Source organism: Syngnathus typhle, linkage group LG2 (genome assembly GCF_033458585.1).
Source record: "Syngnathus typhle isolate RoL2023-S1 ecotype Sweden linkage group LG2, RoL_Styp_1.0, whole genome shotgun sequence".
In the NCBI taxonomy this organism is placed as follows: Eukaryota; Metazoa; Chordata; class Actinopteri; order Syngnathiformes; family Syngnathidae; genus Syngnathus; species Syngnathus typhle.
Window position 1 is genome coordinate 5082985 of NC_083739.1, and position 23018 is coordinate 5106002.

The 23018-nt window shown below is 42.2% G+C and overlaps 1 protein-coding gene across 2 annotated transcripts; it reads right to left on the minus strand.

Annotated features, from left to right (window-relative positions):
* Window positions 1–62: 62 nt before the first annotated feature.
* On the minus strand, window positions 63–22733 carry acvr2ab (activin A receptor type 2Ab). 2 transcript variants are annotated; one of them, XM_061272317.1, is made up of 11 exons: window positions 21845–22733; window positions 16472–16679; window positions 15151–15284; window positions 13943–14097; window positions 8445–8588; window positions 6994–7137; window positions 5285–5430; window positions 5072–5186; window positions 4860–4998; window positions 4647–4777; window positions 63–4105 (listed from the first exon to the last, which is right to left on the minus strand). In XM_061272317.1, exons 1-11 carry the CDS (start codon window positions 21909–21911, stop codon window positions 3911–3913), a joined length of 1578 nt encoding a protein of 525 aa, XP_061128301.1. In that variant the 5' UTR covers window positions 21912–22733; the 3' UTR covers window positions 63–3910. The 2 variants fall into 2 exon arrangements, with proteins under 2 accessions (XP_061128301.1, XP_061128302.1); XM_061272318.1 differs by having other exon boundaries at window positions 21857–22732.
* Between the last annotated feature and the right edge of the window lie 285 nt (window positions 22734–23018).

A 23018-nucleotide genomic window follows, 5' to 3' on the forward strand; every position in this document is an offset into this window, starting at 1 on the left:
GATAAGTGTCACATGTGAGCGTGCAAGGGGAGGAGAAAAAAAAAAAAAAGCCAAACATCAAATTTCACAATCTAGAAACATTTATTTACATCACGTGGATCACTTCAACGGATTAAAAACCTCCACCGGCTCACATAAATTACAGCGCTGATCACAGACCAGTTTCGTCTCCAGGATGAGTCCAAAGTTGGAGATGGCTTTTGCCACCGGCACGAATACACACACATATATTCCATCGACAATGACCAAGAGAAAAAGTTTCCCTGGGCATTAAGGAACCTTTTTGTGTGTTCTCCCCAAGAGACATGTCTTTGATCAGCGCTGAATTTCAGAGAACCTTAGCAATAGTGGGGGTCATAAACTTGTAGTGTTTTTCCATTTTTTTTAAAGAAACTTCTGACCTGGCAACCAAACCATCACAGTCTTGGTAATGAGGTCATTGGAGATCAATGCTTCCTCTAGAATTCTTAACAACAGCAGGGACAAGCAGAAAGTCGCGGCGGTGGAATGAAACACCAAGAGCAGATGATTTCATGATCACATCTGGAGTATTGCAACTGTCAGGGGAGCCGCTATAGTTCCCTGAGGAACACCGCTGTTAAGTGGGATAATTTGCAAAGTACTCCAATGAGCCTCTAATTTACACAAAGTTCAATTGTGATGGGACAGTTGAAACCAAAACACAAGAAGTATAAATGAATGTACTCTATAGGAAACACTGATTTTTTTCACACACTTATAAAGATTCAGCTCAGAGTATATACTTGATTTTAATACGTTCTCATGTCTGTACAGGTCCTCGACTGTTTCAAATAGCAGGGCAACAAGACACAAATGATTCACTGGTATTCCGAAGCACAGCAATGTAAGCCTGGAGCTGACCTGGAGGAAGTCAGGATAGAAAATGTAAAGCTTCTCCATTCATACACCTTTAAATATTCTTATTGAGCACGGCGACCACAGCGTAGCCACAAGTCCAGCTGATTTGTAAGATTGTCTCCCATGACCTCATTTGGAATCGCATCGAGTGCTTTGTAAAGACAACTCGAGTGCTTCTTCCTGCGGTTGGATCGAATGAGCCACCTAAATTCTGGTTTCATCGAGTGTCGGAATCAACCTGGACCATAATGGAGGACAATCGTTATGAGGATCAGCTGAAAGCGGAGCCCTCGACAGGTACACGGGCCACACCAAACCAGAACCCGGGAAGGAGTCTCAACATTCATCTGCGGTCTTTGTACGGAGACTAAAGAGTGAGGAGGAGTTTGCATCTTTTTCAACTGAAGTACTTCCTGAATTACAAGTAAGGACACCCCGACTCACCCCCCCCATGCCCTAAAACGACAAGCTGAACTCGTGCCAACTCTAGAGTTTGAGTTGCACCTGAGCTACGAGCCCCTAACTTTAGGTCTTTGAGTAATAAATAAATACAACACATCAATATGCAAGGATTAAAATCAGAATTAAATGCTACTAGTTATTTGTGTGTGTGTGTGTGTGTGTGTTGAAAGTCACTCTTGAAGCTCAAGTGTTGAGTCGTTTGCGGCACTGGTTGCATATAACTTGCCAGAACATAGAAAAGCATAGTACTGAATCCCTGAATGGTGTTTTGGGACAGTTTCACTGATGCGGTTTAAAAAAAAAAAACACCCTTGAAAAAAGGATTCATCAATTCATCTGATTATTTTTCGTCTTTGGGAGGGCAATAGCTCGAGCTATTTGAAAATGTGAACACGGGAGAGTTTTAAATTTGAGGTAGTGCCAAGCTTTCGGGAAAAAGAAGAGCCGCTGACGCAAAGCTCACGCTACAGTAACAAAATACATAAATGGCTTTTTGACTTCCTTCAGGTCTAGCACCTTGCTGAAATGTGCATACGTTTCATTCCAAGCTTGACTAATAGCAGTTTTGATTATTATTGGGAAAACAAAAAAAATCACAGGGGGGGGGACGATACATCCCTTCAAACATTCCCCCAACTCTGATTTGAAACCGCATCACATGAAACAACCCCAAAGCTCGAAGAGAGACTGCAGTTTTAGCGGCACCAGTGTGTGACGTCCATCGGAGCAAATAAAAAGTTGCGGGTTTGAGCGAGAGGGGGCGCTGTTGCTCCTCCGACAGCGACATATACATCCATTTGGCCTGACATCTACAAGAGGGAATATGGTGGAAGAAATGGCACCGAGATGAAAGATGCTCTCCCTGCCTCCTCTCGTCTGATGGCGGCACAGACGTGGCGTGGCGTGTTTGGTTTGGGGGCGCTACGAAAACAGGAAATAGCACATGACTGGCAGTTTGGTTTGGTGGGAACCCAACCCGGATTGTTACGACCGATGACTTGATTTTTGAGACTGTGAAAGGCGTTAAAAGTCACAACCAGTGCTGAAGCGAGACCTGGCACAACGCCTCGGGTCAGCGGGCTCACGCCGGAACCTGAATTGAACAAAGAGCGGCAGTCTTGTGACTTCACTGTCCAGCATTAGTGTCGAGATGGGGTGAGAAGAAGCACAAGAAGTCACCACCTGACAAAATCTGTTCTGGGAAGGGCGACAGTGAGGAGGATGGCTAGCAAAGATTCCTGAGGCGTAGAAACAGAGAGTGGAAACCCTTAGAAGTAGTCAAACGCGATGAGTGCAATCAAACGGCGAGGCCGGAGGTTCGATCCCCGGCCGTTGTGACCGTATCCGAGTGTCTTTGAGACACTGCACCCCGATCGCCCCTGATGATGTCATCGGGAGGTGAATGAGGAAGCCGAGTGAAGCGCAAAAGTAGAAGAGCGCTATACAAGTCACCGCCCGTTTAGCAAACAAACAACTGAGCTGGCTCTGCTGAGAACATTTCCAAAGAACGGGGGGCGAGTACCTTTGGAACCTTCCTCAAGACCGTACTTCAAACCTCAGAGACAAACGAGGGGGTGACTATAAAAAATCCAGACATCAACCATTTTACAAATGAAAGGGGAAAAACTTTTCACCCGCTGTTCTAAACTAACCGGCTGAACGAAAAGAAGAAAACGAAACAAAGCGAACAAAAAAAAAACGGGGGGGGAAGCAAAAAAAGCGGGAACGCTCGCTGACGTGCGGCCGTTGCCGATCCGCCGACGGCATCGCTCATGAGCACCGACGAGGGTTCCGTCGTTTCGATGCGGTGAAGCTTGTGAAACGGGCGCGTGAGCAGTAAACTGTTCAAAACAGTGAGCGGGACTAATCATATGTGTCCATCTGAACTGAGGTATACCTGGTTGAAGGAGGTCTATGGTTCTTATCATCGTAATGCTTGAAAAATGGATCACCCCTTTCCTCCCCTTCCCACCCCCGTTCCCCTTAAAATAAGATGGATTAACAAGTCGACTGGGTTCATAATACACTATGTACAGCAGCATTATACTAGAAACATTCAAAAAGCCGTTGCTTATTGGCAGAATGTTAGTCGATAACTTCAAAAAACAAACGGAACCAAAAAAAAACACACAAGAAAACAGCAAAAGGTATCAAGAGCCACATGCCCATATTCTGTTTTTTTTTTTTTTTTTTTTAAATGTATTTAGAGTTTGGTGAAAATCTGCAAGGTCTGTTCTCACTGTAGAAGATCCAGTTGAGCCTCCTGACGTCGTAGTGTATATAAAAAGACGTTTGGTGAGTCTTGCCGTTTTGACGCAGTCATAAATCGCCCAATTGGTTCGAAGGGTTCAAAATCCTCGGGCACGCGCGTCAACATGAGGGGGAGGGCAGGAGATTGATGCCATGAGGCCAACACACGGTACGTCCTGAGCGCGGGTAGCCACCGGTGCTTTGCAAAAAAACAAAAACGACGACCAAACCAGAATGAGAAAAGGCGGCCGGCTGACCAAGCGGGGCTGGCCGCTCGCCCCCTCCGTGTCCGATGCTCGTCTGGCAGCGTGTCGGCCGATCATAAACTGGACTCCTTGGGCGGGAGGTCCACGTTGGTCACCATGGTGACAACGGTGACTATTTCCTCGGGCCCGATTAGGGGAGCCTGTCGCTGCATTTGGCCGATGCGCTCCTCTATGCAGCCGGCAGACAGTCGGGCCTCGGCCTCTTGGTCCCAGCAGTCTTCAATAGTTTCGCACAGCATGGCGAGACCCTGAGGAATGGGACACAGCGGGAATTGTGATATGGAGACCACAAGCAAGCTTTCGGGGGAAATTTGAGGATGTGAATAAAATTCACTTGAATTGAATTTGAGCTTAAGTCAATGTTTGAATGTTTGCAAATCCAACTGTCTGACAAGAAACTGAAAGCTAAAGAAAGTTGATTCGTGACTCAACCAATATATTTCCAAAAATGTCCACATGCATGATTTTCCGTGATTTTTTCAGTCTCTCCGCCACGAGAGATTAGTACATAAATGATTTATTAATTATTTTGATTTAATTACTCAGAATTTCATTATTATTACGTATTTAATTAGTCTGAAAATTATTATTATTAACATGATTACAAATAATGTATTCGTGTTCATCTGTCAAGGTAAGTTCTGAAATTATGCAGAAAAATGACGATTTATTAATTGACAATACGTTTTGAAATTATGCTGAAATTTCATATCCCGGTTTTCATAAGTCATGGATGTTAAAAATACAGCAGCTGCACACACACACAGAAAAAAAAAAAACAGTGCGGACCGTATGTTTCTGCCAGCAGTCCCGAAGGCAGGGCCGCAGCTTCTTGTGCACAACCACCTCCTGCATGTCCTCCAGAGACGGATGCTGGCCCACCTCTTCCTCGAAAGGCAGCATGTACTCATCTACCGGGCCTGGTGGCGCAACATTCCCCGATTAATACTGTTATTATCCGACGGTCACGTGACCCGGCGACCAATCGTCAGAGCGGCTCACCATCGGCGGCGGTGCAGCGCGCCGCCAGTTCCCACAGGACAAGGCCGAAGGCGTACATGTCAATGCGCAGAAAGGAGTCCCGCTGGAAGTTAATGGCTCCCTCAAGGACCTCGGGGGCCATATAACGCCGTGTCCCCACCTTGACGTCAAAAGGGTAAACATATTGGAAAGGTCAAAGGTGAACGCGACGCAAGGAATGCCTCCGAACATACCTGGCCGTGCGTGTCCCCTGCTGATTTGCCGGCTTCGAATTTAAGAGCGAGACCAAAGTCGGCGATGCAAGCTGACAGGTTGTTTTTCAGGAGCACGTTCTTGCTCTTGATGTCCCTGGAAAAAGAACGGCGGAGGTTTAGGAAGACAGCAAGGGCAATAACAACAACTTATATCCATCTAGATTTTGCATTTTCAATCAGTGAGTGCAGAACCTGTGGGCAATGGAGGGCTTGTGTCCATCTTTGTGTCCGGGGATATCTTCGTGGAGGTAGGCCAGACCTCGGGCAGCCGTCTGAGTGATGTGGCACAACTCATTCCAGGACACCACGTTGGCCTTCAGATAGTCTGTCAGTGAGCCCTGTCAGTGGGAGACATTTTTTGAATCATCACACATAGCACATCCTAATTGAAACATTTAGGATTCAACCCCTTATTGCCTTCACATTCTTTAATCTTCAATTCTTGCACCAATTAAAATAAATCAAATTGTCCTAATAATGTTTTGGGGACCATCACAATAAACAATGACATTTATATTTGGGGAAAATGAAGCAGTTGTTGTAATTTTGGACTATTCTAGATGGCACCGTTGGTTCTAATAAAGGGATTTAGAAAATGGCAAGTCAGTGTACTATATTGTACTTAGTCAGCTCAATGTTGAACAAAGGGTGCCATTGAGAGGAGTATAAAAAAAAAATCCAATCCATGAAGTTGGACCGGGTCCCATCCAAGTCTGATCAACTGTCTGTAGAATCAACTGTAGAAGTCATTTTCAATTGAGAGCAGAAGGCAAACACCAGCACCAGGAAAAAAAAAAATACTATCAGTCGAGTAATGTGTAAACAATGACTGGTTCTGTTAAGGCCCTAAAGCTGTTTAAACTTGAAAATGATAAAAATGACTACACATAATGTTGTGGTGACCTCACAATCATCAAAAAGACACAATGCTAATATTTGTTTATTTCTGCAGCTAAGGAAATGCCTGAGGACAAATGGTAAAGGAGACCAAACAAATATTTATAATCTGTTTACCCAGCTGTCCTCATTAAAGTCGGGAAAGTCATATGAAGCAAACATTTAAATGGAGGCAAACTGAACCCAAAAGATAAGAGGACAACTAATAAAAATAACGCGATGTAATTTGTTCCGACAGTTAAACGCTGTCGATTGTGACCACTAGGGGGCAGGCAGGATCCGCTGATCTCTTACGTTGCCTTGTTTTTTGAACAAAATATCCCTTTGGTACTATAAGCAGATCCCAAAACAAAACCAGCAGTCTTGATGTGAGCAAAAAAAACTGCAGTTTCTGCAGGTAGATGTGGTTTTGTGGGTAAACGTGTTATATTGGACCTCCAAAAGCATCGATTCGTCACAATTCCGGCACCAGCTGTGCTCAACCAAATGCAGGCGAAGGAACGGGTTCGCCTTTTTTCCGGCTGCTCTTTAAAAGTGAACAGATGAGGCGTTGTGTAGACCTGAGTTATGAAAGACCCCCGCAGAGAAAACAATTACAGGGGCTGATTTACGAGCCACTTAACAGTGATGTTCTTTTTCTAGTGCAACCTTGCCAAAAAGTCCTTCAACGCAAATGTTTTCCAAGCAATTTCTACTCTGAGTAGCAAGATGAGTGCATCACGCAGCTTTTTTTTTTCCCCCTCTTCACAATTTTTTCAAATTGAGAAGGTAGAACGATTGAAACTCTTGCAAGAGTGCTGATGAGGCCTGCTTCTTTTTAATAAATACAACTTCAACATACAAATAAATAATAATTGTATCATTAGTACAAAAATGTTGATGATGCCTTATAAAAATAAAAAATAAATAAAAATCAGGAAATACAGAGAATGCAGCAGTAATGTGCTAACAATAAAGCATGCATTGAGAAAGGTCACATGACCCGAAGAGAAGAGGCAGCCTACCTTGTCATGGTAGGTGGTGATGAGCCACAGCTCCAAGTCCAGATTGTTGTTTCTTTTCTCCACGCCGATGAAGTGGAGAATATTTTCATGCTTCATGCCAGTCACGCTGTAAATCTCGTACTCGTTCTGCCATGAAAGCTTATCCTACGAGATACAAGACGAGGCGGTTATTCCGGCCATCAAGCTAAAAAACTTAACTTGCTGTTAAACCTGACATTGGAAGAAAGTTGCAAATTTGAATCAACTGGGAACTTGCAAAATTCAAGCTAGACTTACCGTAATTTTCAGACTCTAAATCGCGTTTTTTTTTTCATAGTTTGGGTGGGGGCGGCGACTTATACTCAGGAGCGACTTATATATATATTTATATATATATATATATATATATATATTAGGGGTGTAAATCGCGGGTTTTGTCATGATACGATATAATTTCGATATAAAGAACTACGATACAATATTTGCCGATATCTTAAAGCCTGCTGCGATTCATTCACGATATATCCCGATATAGTGCTCTACGATCGATTTTTTTTTTTAATAAAAAATATAGAACAATATCCTGATTTATAACAATTCATACGCAAAATCAACAAGGTACTGCAAACTCTTTATTTAGGAAATTACAAGAGTATTGTAGTATACAAATTGCTTACTTTAGCACTGAACTTTGATGTCGTGTTTTTTCTTTAAATGTGCGGCGAGATTTGTGCTCCTTGAATATTTGATCACCGCATGGCAGGATTTACAAACTGCACGTGTCTTGTCCGTTGACTCGTTGAGTCATCTTTTCTTTGGAATCCAAAGTGCTTCCAAAGAATGACTTGAAGCCTAAAGGGGAGGGAATTTCCTCGTCTTTTTGGACACTAGCCATAGCACCAGCCCAGAAGCCGCGTACTAGTTGTCGCCTCCCCTTTCACGTGCCTGCTCTGCTCACAACACAACAACGCCGGGCGCACTGCTCCCGGAAAGAGGAAGCAAGCAACAATGAACTGGATTTCAAAATAAAGTCACGTCTAATGTCCGAGGTCAAACACGGCGATATAAATCGATGTTTATCTTTAGCATCGATGCCAATAAATCGTAGAGCATTATATCGATTAATCGATGTGTATCGATGTATCGTTACACCCCTAATATATATATATATATATGAGTTTTTTTCACCACTTTTTTGGGCATTTTATGGCTGGTGCGACTTATACTCCGGTGCGACTTACAGTCCGAAAATTACGGTAAATAAATATAGTTGATTATACTATGTCTCATCCTGACTTTCACGAGTACAGTTGAATATTAAAAAGCAATTTCCTGAAAGGGTTTATTTAGCAAATATTCAGAGGCGAGACATTACAAGCTCCAGGGGAAGAAGCAATTTACTTTGCATGTAGAACAGGACTTCTTCTGTATTTCTGTCTTGGTAAAAAACACATTTCAAATCCATTCTTCACCTGAATGGGGAAGATCTTCACGGCCACGTAGTCGTTGAGAAGCTGGGCCTTCCATACGCAGCCAAAGCGTCCCCTGGCCTTCAGTTCAATCAGCTGCAGCGGTTTATGTCCCAGGATGGGAGACGGCGGCGAAGGACCGGGATCCTGCGTGGACAGAGTAAAAAGTTCAAAGTGTCTTAGATTCCAGTGAACCAAAGCCGAGCCGTCATTGCTGTTGTCCTTGCAAGCATGTTCCACATTCCTAGCAAATGTCTATGCAATACCGCTTGCTTCCACAAGAGGCGATAATGAGCTATGTCGAACAAACTTTTCGTCTGTTAGAATTGGAACCGCCTTCATGCATGACATCACGCGAGACGTGAAAACAATGCCGCAGAGTATCACACGAGACCTCGGGTGCAACGAGCAAAGGATGAACTCTGTGCATTTGTTTGACTGTCTTCGGTCCGAGCCGCAACTCGGAGAAGACATAGATGTACTAGTTTGACTAGTTGGACCGGTGAGGATGTTAAAACGTGAGCTGCGTGAGGCTTACACCAGAGGGAGAAACAATGAGTGGGGGGGAAGGATTACAACAAAGCATGCGTTGGTCACATTTCACACCACGGGCTAAAAAGTAGCCCAACGATGCTAGCTGGATGGTTGAGGATGTTGCTGGAAACGTTCCAGACCTCCGCAGTGAGTCCAATGAAAGAAGCACAGCGGCAATGTTTCTGTTTTTTACTCGAACCTCTGAGGGGCTTAAGCGATAAGCTCGGGCAAGTTTCAAAAGCCTGAGGCCGACCGCATCCACTTCACCATTGTGCGCGTGCGGTGGAAGCGAAAGCTTGTCAAGCCAAGGCTGTTTAAAGGGTCGGCGAAGGGCGAGACCCAGCATACAAATATCGTCTTCATATCTCGCATACGGCAAAATTGAGAAAGCAGCAGGGAACTGCGGAAAACATTGGAATGTATAAATTCCAGCAATTGTGCTGGGAAATGAAAACAACAAGCGGCTAGAGCCTTTAAAAACCAATATGGATGGAATCTGTTGCCAAGGCCCATTCTTTACACGGGATTCTTATTTGGGATTGCAAGAATGCACTTTTAAAAAAGGTGTCTCAAAAGACATTGTAGAACACGTCGCTCAACATAATGAGCTTGACAACACGACGGTCACAAACGCTGAAATTGAATATCTGCGCTGTATCAAGAAATGGCTTTTGAATGAGAAGAAAATTCTGTAGCTGTCCGCGGTGTTATGCAAGTGACTGTTCAGGGTCGCAGCTCAGTATAAATTCGATTTGTCTGAAGGCAACAAAATATATAAATAGATTTAAAAAAAGCTGTTTCCACATCTTTGTGCGTGTACACGTAGTAAAATTCAGTATCTATGTTAAGCAACTCTGGAGCGCAAGGTCATCTATTTTGTTGCGCCGTTCCATGTTACCAAAAGCGGAATATTGAGTGTACTTGAGGAACAAGGTAAAATAAGATCTTCGTCTATTTTCTCTACACGGAAGCCGTAAATTAAGAAAAAAAAAGCCAGGAGTTCAAAACAATTGAAAGATTCTAAAGGTGAATATTCATGAATGTCATTTACCGTTAAGTGCTGGCTGTTGTGTTAAATGTGAACCGTTGGATAGATATAAATAGGATTTATTGCACGTTGGAGTTTTTGTTGGAGCTCCTCAATTCAGTGAGGGTGGGGTTTTTGTTTTTGGGGCTCGATGGCACATCTAATATTGGGGGGTCAAACTAGACCTCAGTCAGGACTCACTGGATCCCCTGTCCACTCATAGTGCTACTGCATGAATGCTGACTCAGCACATCGAGTCGCAGCTCGATATTACGTACAAGTGTGTGCAACAACTGACTTGCAAAAAGTTAGCAATAATGGGCTTCGTGGCAAAATTTTAGGATTGACCTAAAACGCACGTTCGGCTGTAAATGTTGACGGTAGCTGACATTCAGTTCGGGCACGGGGGTCGTTTTTGACGGTGACAAAATAAAATTCGGTTGTTCTGCAATTTTATGTCAACGTAGGAAAGGTAGTTAAATCGGCGGAGCAGATTCAACCACAATGTTACATAGACATCACACGTGGACGGACATTCACATGAAAAGGGGGGAAGGGTGGGGGAGGGGCTGCATTTGGAGCTCGCCTACTTTCCACCATGCACCATATATTTTCAGCAAGAAACATAAGAAACATTCACGCGTGCAATGAACCCAGGCAGCAAAATGTCAATAGATATATATATATATAAAAAAAAAAAAGAAAGACAAATGTGCTGGGTATTAAATGAACAAGATGCTGTGAAAAAAGTGAAGAGAATAAGAAAAAGACAGCCTGGTGGGACTCAAGTGGAGAATTGAAAGTGAACCCAAAAAGGAGGGGAAGAAATTAATCAACTACAATTAAACTGCTCTTACCTCCACCATAATGTGAAAGGGGTGCTTTCATGAAAAAGAACATAAGAAGCAAACAGAGAAAATTGTATGTCAGTTAGAGGATGGAAAAGACATTGATGGAAGGAGATCTTCACGCCGACTCGCTTGTGTCTGGAACGTTAGCAATGGAGTTCAAAGGCCAGATTAAGATGACAGCGGTGTCAAAAAAGGAAAGATAGAAAGTTTCAAGCATGCGGCAACAAGTAAGCAATGAGAATCTCATCGTCCCGTTTTTTTTTTTTTAAGCACGTTAAGCGATGATCTGGACTTGATGACAGTACAGGAGACCAATGGATAATTTCAACAGCAAAAATGATCAATGATATGCAAAATTCCTTGGAACTGGCACCAAGATAAGAGTCCAGGTAGTTCTCAGAAAAAAGTATATTTTGGGGAAAAAAAACAAACAGGGTGCCCATTCATGAAGAAGAACTTCTCGGGAAAAAAATCGGTAGGTTGAGATGATCGACTCGTGTGAAAAATGGAGGCCTGGTGACAAGTATGCAGGCCGCCAAGGGGAAAAAAAAAACCCTCACTAAAACTGGATGGCTTTGTTTTAGCAACGGTTCCGCCTCATTTTGCTCTTGAGTCATTTCGGATCAGACAATCTTTGTTCTCTGCAGTTTTTGACATTTCTCTTTTTTAATTGAGTGGTTAATGAGCAATACCATCTTCACAGCGCAATTTTCACAATGGTGATCTTTTGAAGAGCGGGAGATGTGGATGCTAAAAGTCAAGTGCTTGAAGGACCTGCTGGCATGTTTGCACAATCATTAACATTGCACGGTCCAACTATCCTTTTCAGCCATTACGATTTAAACTAGGGCCACTACTAACCATTATTTGAATCATCATTTCATCTGGCGATTATTTTATCGATTGAATCATATCAAATGGTTTGATTGTATTCAAAATAATTCAAATGCTTTTTCTTTATTTCAATTTGAAATAACGGATACTGAGTTGTGGTCCAAAAGGTGTTTTTAAAAAGTAATCGTTTTCTTTTGATTCAACACAAATATAAGCAGCCGGCTTTCTCGTAGGATGACGGTGATCGGAGAATATTAAATATTGACGAGCGGAAATCCGGGCACTTTTTAATAATAATAAAAAAAAGAAGGCATTAAACGTTTAACCAATGAGCAAAAACTATTATCGATTTAGTTGTCGATTAATCGATTCATCATCGCACTTCTAATTTGCATTGTACAAATTACACCCAAACACACACGTTGACAACTTTCCCAAACTGTGACGCGAGCTATCATGAAGCCTGACGTTTGAACAAAGGAGCTCTGGCTTTGCCTGTTTTGGTTGCGGTGGCAGTTAAAGGCAGGGAAAGCCCAATATTTCATTAAAGGAAGTCAATGCACGCAAAAGGAATTTGGCTTCCAGGGGAAGAGTTTGGCGGTCTTAATACAGTGTTTTTGTCTTTTTTTTTTTTTTTAAACGGTGAGGCACAGTCCCATTTAGCGTGTTTGTATGCAGTTGATTAAATGATATACTGCAGTTACTTTTCATTAGTTAATTCACAACTGCATATCATTTTGCTTTGGCTTTCAATTATTGATGTGGTTAAAGGCATCTTGTGGTGTTGTTGATTTTTCTTTTTTTTTTTTAAACAACACCGCTGTCCATTAATTCAGAGTCAAGCAAAAAAACGGCGCAAAACTATAATTACAGCTTTCATACTATCATTAAGACTACACCATAACACATTTGTTGAGTTAGCTAAAGTTGACCGCTGAATTATTTACACGCAGTGATTATGCATCGTTTGTATAAACGCTTTTCGATGTGTCGACACATTGAATGAATGGCAGGAAAGTCTCGATGAGTTCAACGTCTTGAGGCTAGCATTAAAGAGCAACTTAAAGGGATATGGTTGAGCATTAAATGGAGGGATCGATAACGCTTTCATGACTTGTGTTAAGTATAGAACTACTTTTAATTTAATGTACTTTTAATAGTGCCCAGTGTTTAATGTCTCCACCATTGTTTTGTTTTTTTCTTCACAAAAATAAACAGCGGCTTTTCTAAATTTGAGCGACAACTTGCATTGGGGATGCCCCAATCACATTTTTGGGTCCGGGTTGCTTGATTTTAAGACTTTGACAATTCTTAGTAAATTGTCTCATCGATCTTCATTTTTATTTATTCGGATAACCGAACATGACACCTTTTACCTTGCTAAAAGTCCTTAGCGGCAAAAAATATATTTTTATTGTAGATCAGTAAAAAGCCGGTCTAAAATAAATAACAAAAAAACAGGTGGTGCAGAGATACTGTTATAATTTCTAGCGCTAGCATTACGTTACTTTGTCGCTTGACTGAAGTGCTTGTTTCCAAGACGTATTCATAAATACTGTGAGGGGGCTACCTCGTTTGAATGAAGCAAAAAAAAAAAGAAAGAAAATGCTACATCGGCCTAAAAAACTACATATATGTCAACCGGAAAGGAATGCGCACTTGAAGTATCTCATTTGCATTTAAAGAGGTCGCACTTCAGAACAAGTAGAAAAGAGAGACCTGGGATGGTATCAAAACGAGGACTTCAGACAAAAGCATCGCTGTTCCATTTTAAAAACGCAAAACGGTAGAATTTATTACCGTGATACTTGGGCTTTAAAGTTTAATCAGTTACCAAATAAACAATTGATGCCACAATGTTTTTAATGAAAATCTTTCTTAAGATCTTGTTCTATATTTTCCTGGGCATGATGATATTTCCAGCGTAGTGTGGCTCAGAATCCAGGAGTAAAGTGAGACAAGTGAAAGTCTCTCATCTCTCCCTCTCCCACACGATCCAGCCACCACCTCCGCTACTCTCCCAAGCAGCTTGTGTGTTTAGTTTTGTTTGCCTATATAAAGTGTCATCAATAATGCAGAGGCCCCGTGACTTCCCTTCCATACAATAGAGATGCTTGCATGGAACTTAAAATGAAGCTCAGGATGCGCTGGAAAAATACAGTGGAGTCTTCTGCCATAAACGCTGAAGATGAGGGATGGAGCCAAAACGAGGCCTGGTGTTTCAAGCGTGTGTGTGTGTTTTTGTGGTTCCTTACATGTGTGGGGACGAGGGCTGCCGGATAGGCCAACTTGTGATGTCGCCACATCCAGAAGGAAAAGAGGACGACGGCGGCCAGTCCGATGATGGGAACGAGGGAGTAGAGCAGAGTGCTGAAGAGCTGAGGCTTCTGGGAAAAGGGGTTGGATGTGGCTGCAAGGACGGAAATGACAACATTTGAGATCTTGTTGACCCATCAGGAAATGAGAGGTGGATTAAAAAAAAATGAGCCTCGCTGCTCCAAAATCTTTGAAGGGAGTGCAAACGCATGCGCACGCATGCACGCAGCAGGACGAGTAAATCCATCTTGTGACATCACTTAATCCTCAGGTCCAAAATCACAACGCTCTGAACTGTGTCTGACCCCTTCACGCAGGAGCAGGGTGGGTACTTGAGTAATGGATGGAATGACAGATAGAAAAATGTATTTGCTTGTGTATGATGTTGGGATCAAATTTTGGCTGAAGCTAGACTGAGCGCGGTGCGTGTGGGGGCAGGAGACGGTGATTTGCAGCGGGACAGGTTTACACAAGAAAGGTGCAATCAAAACTTTTTTTTTTAAACACAGATGACAGCATTTTGTCAGCTGGCTGCAAAATATGCTCTGCAAGATGATGAACTCTGTTCAGACAGCGCAAGGGAAGGGGAGCGGGTCACCCAATGGACTAAAACACCGATGTTCAAGGTGAATGTGTTTATGGATTTTGTAAGAGCCTTTTGATTTGAAAGTTTATTGAATTTCATTTTATGTCCATCCAAACTTTATCGGCTCAAAATGAAACCCAAACATAACAATGATTACTTTGCAAATCCTTGAATTGAATAGAACTCTCCACCCCCACACAAACAGAGACCAGAGCAGGTGTTTTGATCATCACAAGTATTTCTCCAAATTAAAAATATAGATGCGCGCAATCTTTTGGTACCATTTGCCCAGTGCAATCAAAACACATAATTCATAACTTTGAAAAATATTCAAAAGCATTCATGGATGGGTACAATTTAGGGCTGGGCGATATGAATGCTACGAAATAACAATTTCATATTGTTTGATATCGATATATATTGTTTTTTTTTAATAGTGCTAACTATTAAGAATAATGGGAACATTTTAAGTAATCTAATCGTTTTTTTTTTGTTTATTTTATTATATAATCAGTGCAAGCATTCCCATTGTGTGTGTGCGTGTTTGTTGACAATACATACTGTAGGCTGTTGACTGGTGCGTGTCGCTTTGCGGCGTTGTATCGGGTGCGTAGAGGAAGCGCTCGTTGCACATGTTGCCTTCGCAGCAGCAGAAAAAAACGTCAGGATTCTCCTTCTTCTCCACACACTCGTTGCTGTAAAAAACAAGACGGAATGAAAAGCTACACATTAGAGCGGAACAACATTTTTTCCAAGCTAATACAATTTATTTTTGTTTCTGCAAATCGTTACACCTGTCAGTTGCTCATTGCTAGTTGCGTTAAGCTAGCGCGGAACTGAACCCAAACCTCATTTGGAATTTTAAAAACCCCAAAAAAGATAAGGGCATATGTTTACATGGCCTACAGAAAAAATGAGTACAGACAATATCTGTATTTTAAAGGTGCGTGTAACTGTACTAGTCCAAAAAAAAAGAAATTCCCGGAGAGACGGAAAATCGGTCACGTAGGCTGTACCACTTGCCATTTCCTTGCCTTGAACAATCGCAAAATATAATGTATACAGTTCCAAAGTCAATCGCACTCTGGCTTTGACACTCTCGCAGCCATCAGATAAGACGGAGGAAGTGGCAGCCGCCCTAGAGCCTAGACTTGTTATGGACTCTCCGGGGAGGCAAGACGGCGCCATCTCTGCTAGAGCTCTCCAAATCTATATTGACTGCAACTTCAGTCGCCACCGCACGACAGCAAATTTGGGCGTCGAGCGAAATAAACAATCCCCTAACCTTTTTTTTTACATGAGCTTACTTCTCATGTGATGAGTTAAAAACTAACGAAGTACAGTAATCCCTCGTTTATCGCGGATAATTGGTTCCAAAACCACCCGCGATAGGTGAAAGTCCGCAAAATAGTGTCACCCTCTCATTTTTAACATACATAATTTTTTTGTGTATCAATAGATATATATTAAACCATATATGTTATCATTAGAACATTAAATAAGTTTCAAACAAGTAAATACTATATTAATGGTATAAATAAGAAAATAATGTATAAATAGTATAAATATGATACGTGTGTGTGTGTGTGTACCATTTGTAGATGTAGCTAAAGTATACATACTGTAAATATGTTTTTAGAACGCTTTTATTATTATAACAACTTTATGTTTGTAAATATGTGTTTAGAACTCTTATTATAAAAAAATATAAGGTACAAAATTGTAAATATGTTTTTAGAACTCTTATTAGTATAACATGTTTTTTTTTAAAATAATTTTATTTTGAAGTTAGTTTGAAAAAATCCGAACTGTACTGAAGCCGCGACAAATGAACCGCGACGTAGCGAGGGATGACTGGAATGTGCTTCTTTTGCAAGCATACCTGTCATAGCAATTGATGTCGTCCAACCAGCAACCCTGCTTGACGACCTCCACGGTGCCAGAAATATTCTTCCACGTGGCAAAGCAGTGCAGCCTTTTATCCTTATCGCCATAGCAGGGTTCAGTGCCGGTGCGGTTGGTACGTTCCTTTTCCCAGTTGGAGTTGTAGTAGCTGCACTCCTGAGTCTCGGAGCGTCCAAGGATCGCGCCTGGCAAGAACAGAGACAAAAATCATTCATCTATTTTATGCCATTTGATGCTCGCGATTGGTCGAGCAACTGTGATGTTATTTTCAGTCGACAACAATATTTTACAAAGTTTATAGATGCTAGCTTATTGGGTGATGTAAAACAAATTGGTGATGAACACAATCAAATTGTTTCTTTTATATAAACTTGCAGTCATTCTTGATTTTTGTTGACAAAATACGATTCAATGTGTATATGTGTCATGTAAACAAAACACTTTGTTGGAATTGGGGCGGGACACCATAAGCAAGGTTGCTTCATCCTGTTTCCCATTTTGGCAAGTCGTGTGTTTGTTTAGTGCATACAATCAAAACTGTGATAAAACTATGTACATGCGAAATAAAACAAATCAGTCAATCAATCATAAATTCATAAAACGGCTGTGCAAACGGGGAAGGTCGTCCAGGCTGCTTCTGAGTAAGTCAGACCGAGTGACAAAAGCGCTTTGGAGATGCTTCATTTCATGTTTTTGCTTGGAAAATAGGTCAGTTTTTTGTTCTGCATCAATAGCAATCGTCGTGCACAATCCCAAAGTAAAAAGGTGTAATTGCTCAAAAGCCTGCAGTCAAGTTGACCAACCAGCGCCATTCAGTCCTCCAAATATGAGATTTAATGAGGTGAACTGTGACCTAGTTTAACCGCAACTTGAATTGTTCCCCCCCACTCAAACACCAAGCCAACTTCTTAACTCGCTGCTGTGAAAGATGCCTCCTTAGTTGAAGCTCATAAAACCTGTCTCATATTTGGACATCTGAAAAAGGCAAATCAACTCAAAATGAAGTGTTGTTTACATCCGTGGTGCTCATCTCTATTGCACATTTCACTTGACTGCTTTACTTTTTCATGCACCAGCCTATTAAATAACACAGCAGGGGAATTTTTTTTTTTTTTAAGTGGATTAAAAAAAAAAAAAAAAATTGCATCAACAGATTATTGAATTAAAAAACAAATCGACACACATAGTGAGCTCAAAAAGCCACATTCACTTTCTAATTGCTGTCTCGGTTATGACACTTGAGAGTGTGTGTGAACAGAGAAAAAAATTATATCTTGGGGTTATGTTGAGCTCGCGAAGCAAAGGTATCGATTAATCATGCTTCACTGTCCATCAGCAAATAAAGGATGGACATTTTTTTCCAACCAAATCAGCTGCAAGATAATGTTTTCCCTTGATTTTCCACCAATCTGTGGTTGTCTTTTTTTTTTATGGCCCCCAAAATTCCTAATCGAGCAAAGGTTCATTTTTGGAAGGCCGACTCAACTTGTTAGACCTTAACGATGACAAAACGCGAATTCTACTGATGGATGAAACGCGAGCCCAACGATTAAACGTAGCATCTGGCAACATTGGCTACATTTTCTTTTTTGGTGGGGGCATTTCTCAATGTCTGACAGCATTGTCTGTTGAAATAATGAGTGAGAGAGAGAAAGAGAGGGGGGAAAAAAAATAAAAAGAGAAAGAAAGAAACTTCCTTCAATCTTTTAATATGCATATGTCTACATGGTACTTCCGTACATACCAACAACATGCTATCTGATTGGCTGAGACATCAACGTGGTCTACAATCGGTTCCGTCAAACCTTACGCAACAACAAGCAGAGACAGCACAATATTGACACAATAATTCTCCAATTTGACAGTAAGAGCAGCAACTTGAGTCAATCAGGTGGCAACGGTGAGTAGCTGGGTGGGCTCGCCACTCGCTCACAAAGGCTGCACTCTTTCGAGAGGAGGGGTGGTGGGGGGGGGGGCATTAAAAAGCACCATACTCAGCGACTGAATTCAATCCCTTTAATCCCCGCTGGTATGCTGCAGCGACAAATGCCCATTAGCCTCTGCTTCGATAAGCGTCGATGTGGAGGACACCGGGGCGGGTCACGGGAGCAAGTTGGCGTAAAAGCCCGGCGACACTCGTGAGGAGCAAATAGCCGACGCATTCCAAACATTCTTGTCAAGATGAGCCCTGCAAATTGTCTCGTTATCTCTCGGAGGACAAAAGGAGGACTTGCGCCCCCCGTTTGAATTGTTTGGATTCACTCGAAGGGTGTGCTGAGTGCCACTTGGGCTTAAAGCTGTAGATTGAATTTGCTGTCATGTCGCCGTATCTCCATCAAATCGGCCAATGAGCGAAAAGGGGAGCAGGTGGGACGCAAGCCATCCGACACACTATTTATACCCGTGTGCATTTGAGATGATGGTGGGTCCAGTTTAGCCAAAGTCGCCACAAACATCTGCTCGACTTCAAGATGCACTTGTCGTGTTTGACACTTTTCCTACGCGCTTGTCCGAATCTAAGCCGTGCTGATTCCACTCGGCCCGTCTTGAGATTTACTGCCCAGTCATTTCACGCGGCGGTGTTGAGGTGCAAAAATGTAATGTCGCTATCTGGAATTGCGATCATATTGCATATGGTATCATATCGCCGCAGCGAATAAACTTCAAGTATCTGCAAGGTTTATGGTTGTGTTTATCAGCCCTGAGCAGTTACTGATTACTAAGAAGCACAGCAGTTTAAAAGAAAAAGTCTCAGGGAGAGAGAGGGCTGAACGATTTGAAGAAAAAAGTTGTTATTTTCCAGACAGATATTACGAACAAGCAAACTTCAAATACTTTTTCGAAACGCTTAACACAGACTGATACTTAGAAAACACAATTGGCCAAATGGATACTTTTCAAAAACAAATTTGATTAAAAGTACACTAACAATTCATTTCAAAATAGAACACATCTTTCACGTTAGTAAAGGACGGCAAACGTTTGTTTTCACTTTGCAAGGTACATGCGGTCAATCAAAGTACAGCCGCCTTGAAAATACCGGCTACTGTTGACACCACAAAAACTGCATCGACTTTTATGTTTCACTTTTGCAGGCAAAACACGCAGGTCACGCACTCAATTTCTTGGTTGGCAAAGAAATGACTGTTTGGTCAAATATGTTTGGCGAACATAATTCAAATCACAGCCTCTTCAATCTCCGAAACATAAATTCTCCGATCTGACATACAGTGTGAAAGTATTTATACATTTGTGAGCTGAAGGTTTTTGTTTATTAACGACGTGAAAACATTTTGAAGATGTTTCAAGTGTGTACGCCACACAGGCTGATGATGTGCAAAGTGTGTGTGCGAGTGTTGGAAATGTGTCAGAGGTTTGGAATTTGTGTTAGGAGGATTGTAAAAACTATAAATGCATAGCGCACAAATCAAGTCACATCACTCACATCAATAAAAAAAAAAAAAGGCGTGCAGTGATTTACATTTTTCAAAATTCCCAGCGGCCGGCACTCAATCAAAGAAGCTTTGCATTTTATTGAGTTGCACTTGTTCACCTCAACCCAACGAGAATCCAAAGCTCGACATTTTTGCTTTTTCTTCCAGGTCTTGTGACACACCAGAAGATGGTCGACGCGCTAATGTAACCTCACACCGCCGAGCGGGAGGATCGATATCCGCCCGATACTGCTGCACTGCACAAAACGCGAGCCTCCGTGCGGAGCATCCGGTAGTCCCGGTGGGAAAAGAACAAGTACATTCATTCCACATCTCCACGGAAACAAAACCACGTTTATTTTAGAGGCTTGACTCCGACGCCCAGCGAGTTCCCATTTGACAGGTAACTGCAAAAAAAGCAGCGCTTCATCAATTGCATAATTCAGCAAAAGTGGATTTGATCTGCTAACGTTAATTGTGCATGTTGACACGCTTTCATTGTCTCAGCTTAATTACGGCGTAAAAGATTTAAATAGATACATAATTGATAACTTTTTTTTTTTTTTTTAGCTTTCACTTCACTGACACATATCACACGAGGCAGCTCAGTAAGTAATGCTACGCTGCAGTGTGAAGTTCAACATATTCACCCGCTTTCTCCAAGTCTTGCTTTCTCATTATTGAAAGAAAAGTGAACCTGAAATGACAATGCTTGTAAAGACGGAAAACCTCCAAGGATTCCTTGAAATGACCCGTCAGCATCGCCGACTTGGCATCTACTCGTCAGCAATTTCAGAAGGACGGATAGACTGAACTAACAAGGTAAAAGTTGCAGAGGAAAAACAAATAGTTACACATCAGATAAGCTGACAAAATCAGATCAGCAGGCCTCCAGAGAGCTTCGCGCGTGACGTCACGGCCAGCCTCTAACACGGTTCACGACTGCAAACGTTGACTTTGCACTCATTGGGCATCTTTCTTTTATCATCTGCATGCTAGATGGGCAACAAAGCAAAAAGAAATGGGCGAAGTGATGTTTTGTTTTGTTTTTACGCAAAAGCCATGATGGCTTCTTCTGCCATTTCCGGTATATTTAGACAATCACGTCAAAGTGATTTGTTCTTATCAAAAGTGTGGCCACACAAATCCTAATCAAATCCGATCCTAATTTTAAATCCAGATTGATTGGATCAAAACAATTTTGTGTCTATAAACAAAAGCCATTGAGGGAATGAATCCAAATGTTCACAAGCACGCTGTCACGACATGAAAACAATGCTGCTGCGTGCGGATCGACTGAATCAAACCGGCTGTGACCTTTGCAAGATAACAGTTTGTCACTGGTTGAGCTGCATCGACAGCTGCTGTAAGCATGTTGCATGCAAAAATGGACAAAGATGACACTTTTGCTTCGATGGTTGGCTGTTTTGCTCCAATCCTTAATTAAGGTATGGGCCGATTTACAAATACGTTCTGCAACGCAAATGCAGAATGTTGCCAAAGACAAAAATAGTAGCAGTTCAAAATAACCCTAAAGAAAAGATATACTCCAACAAAGCCATCACTGAAGATCAGAATTGAGCATTCAAACATATTTTTACAGGATGCCGTACTTTTCTGAAATGATCCGCAGCATTAACTTGAGTTGGAGTGCTTAAATCATCTTGCAGTTTCTACTTCACATATTGTGCATGCAACAGGGGCAAATCCAACCAAAGGAACAATTTTAGTTCACTATAGACTTTGTTGGTAAAATGTGCAAAAAAAAGATCAAAACAACACGGGTCGCGCAAACGATGTCAGGATGAGACCCACCCCCGTCCCCCCGCGGGGTTGCATTGCACCGCATTCTGCACAGACAACAACCGGCATACATTGCACACAACAAACATGGGGCTGAAATCCAAGTACAATACCTTCACACCCACCTGAAGAGCAGGAGATGAGGAAAACGGCGAGGGCCAGTTTGGTGGCGTCTCCCATTTTCCATCCGAATCAGATCCTCAGATTAGAAAGAGTTTAAAAATATATGTAAGAAAAATAAAAGTTACACACAAAAAAAAATCCTCACAGCGGCGGAGTCAGAAGGAGGTCTGTCTCTGCAAACAGGACATGTTCACAACCAGATAAATCCAAAGATAGCCCGGGTAATGCAAAGAGGGGGGAGGGGGGACTTGCTTGGTATTTCCACGTTTACAGATGGAAGGCGATTTCTTCTTGCCATTCAAGCCGACGCTAGCATACGTTTGCCATGCTGCAGCATCGTTACGAACAAACACGGTTTTGTTGCAACGATTGTTTTGTCAGAGCAACGGAACGGGGAACCGAGCCGCAACCGGACAGAGGCAATATCCATCGGACTGGGAATCAAGCGCACTCCGTCCTCCAATCAAACTTGTCCTCGCTGAGCTGCGTAGCATTGCATTAAAACGTCAAATTGGAATCCATTTCCCAATGTTAAAGCACGACAACACGATGCATTGGGTCGATTTGTGCTAGCCCAAATATTGCCCAATAGTCCAACAAGGCAAGCAGGCCAGAGGCAGAATCGGTTCGCCGCTCGAGAAGGCAAAAACAGCGCCGACTGCGAGGCGCTCTCCACTTAAGCCTCTTCGGTAGACGTCCTCTTCGAAATATGCTCGATGAGATATGCTCATTTGACGAGTGCAACCGGTGGAAGCCGAGTTAATCCACCCATGTAAAATGTTTTTCGAATTAAGGACGCGTTGCACCGTCCACCGTCAAAGTCGTCCACCGCCGTCGCCGCCGCCGTTGGTCGGGACAATCCAAGATGGCGCACGGAGCCGCAACGAGAATACGGATTGTCACATTTCCGGTGAAGCATTTCAAAATAATAGTTAGGTAGAAAATGACGTTCAGATTGGTAAACAATCGGGTACATTTGAATGGTTTTAGATTATATAAAAAGGTTATCCACGTTTTACCAATTTCTTCTTGTGATTGTTTTGTTGTAAAAATCAATCAAATATGTGATATCCAGTAGATGTTCTTCTTACTCCTGTAAACTTGAATTAAATATTTTACGAGCGAGAAGGTTGCCGGTGGGGTTTTTTTTCCGTTTGCCAATGT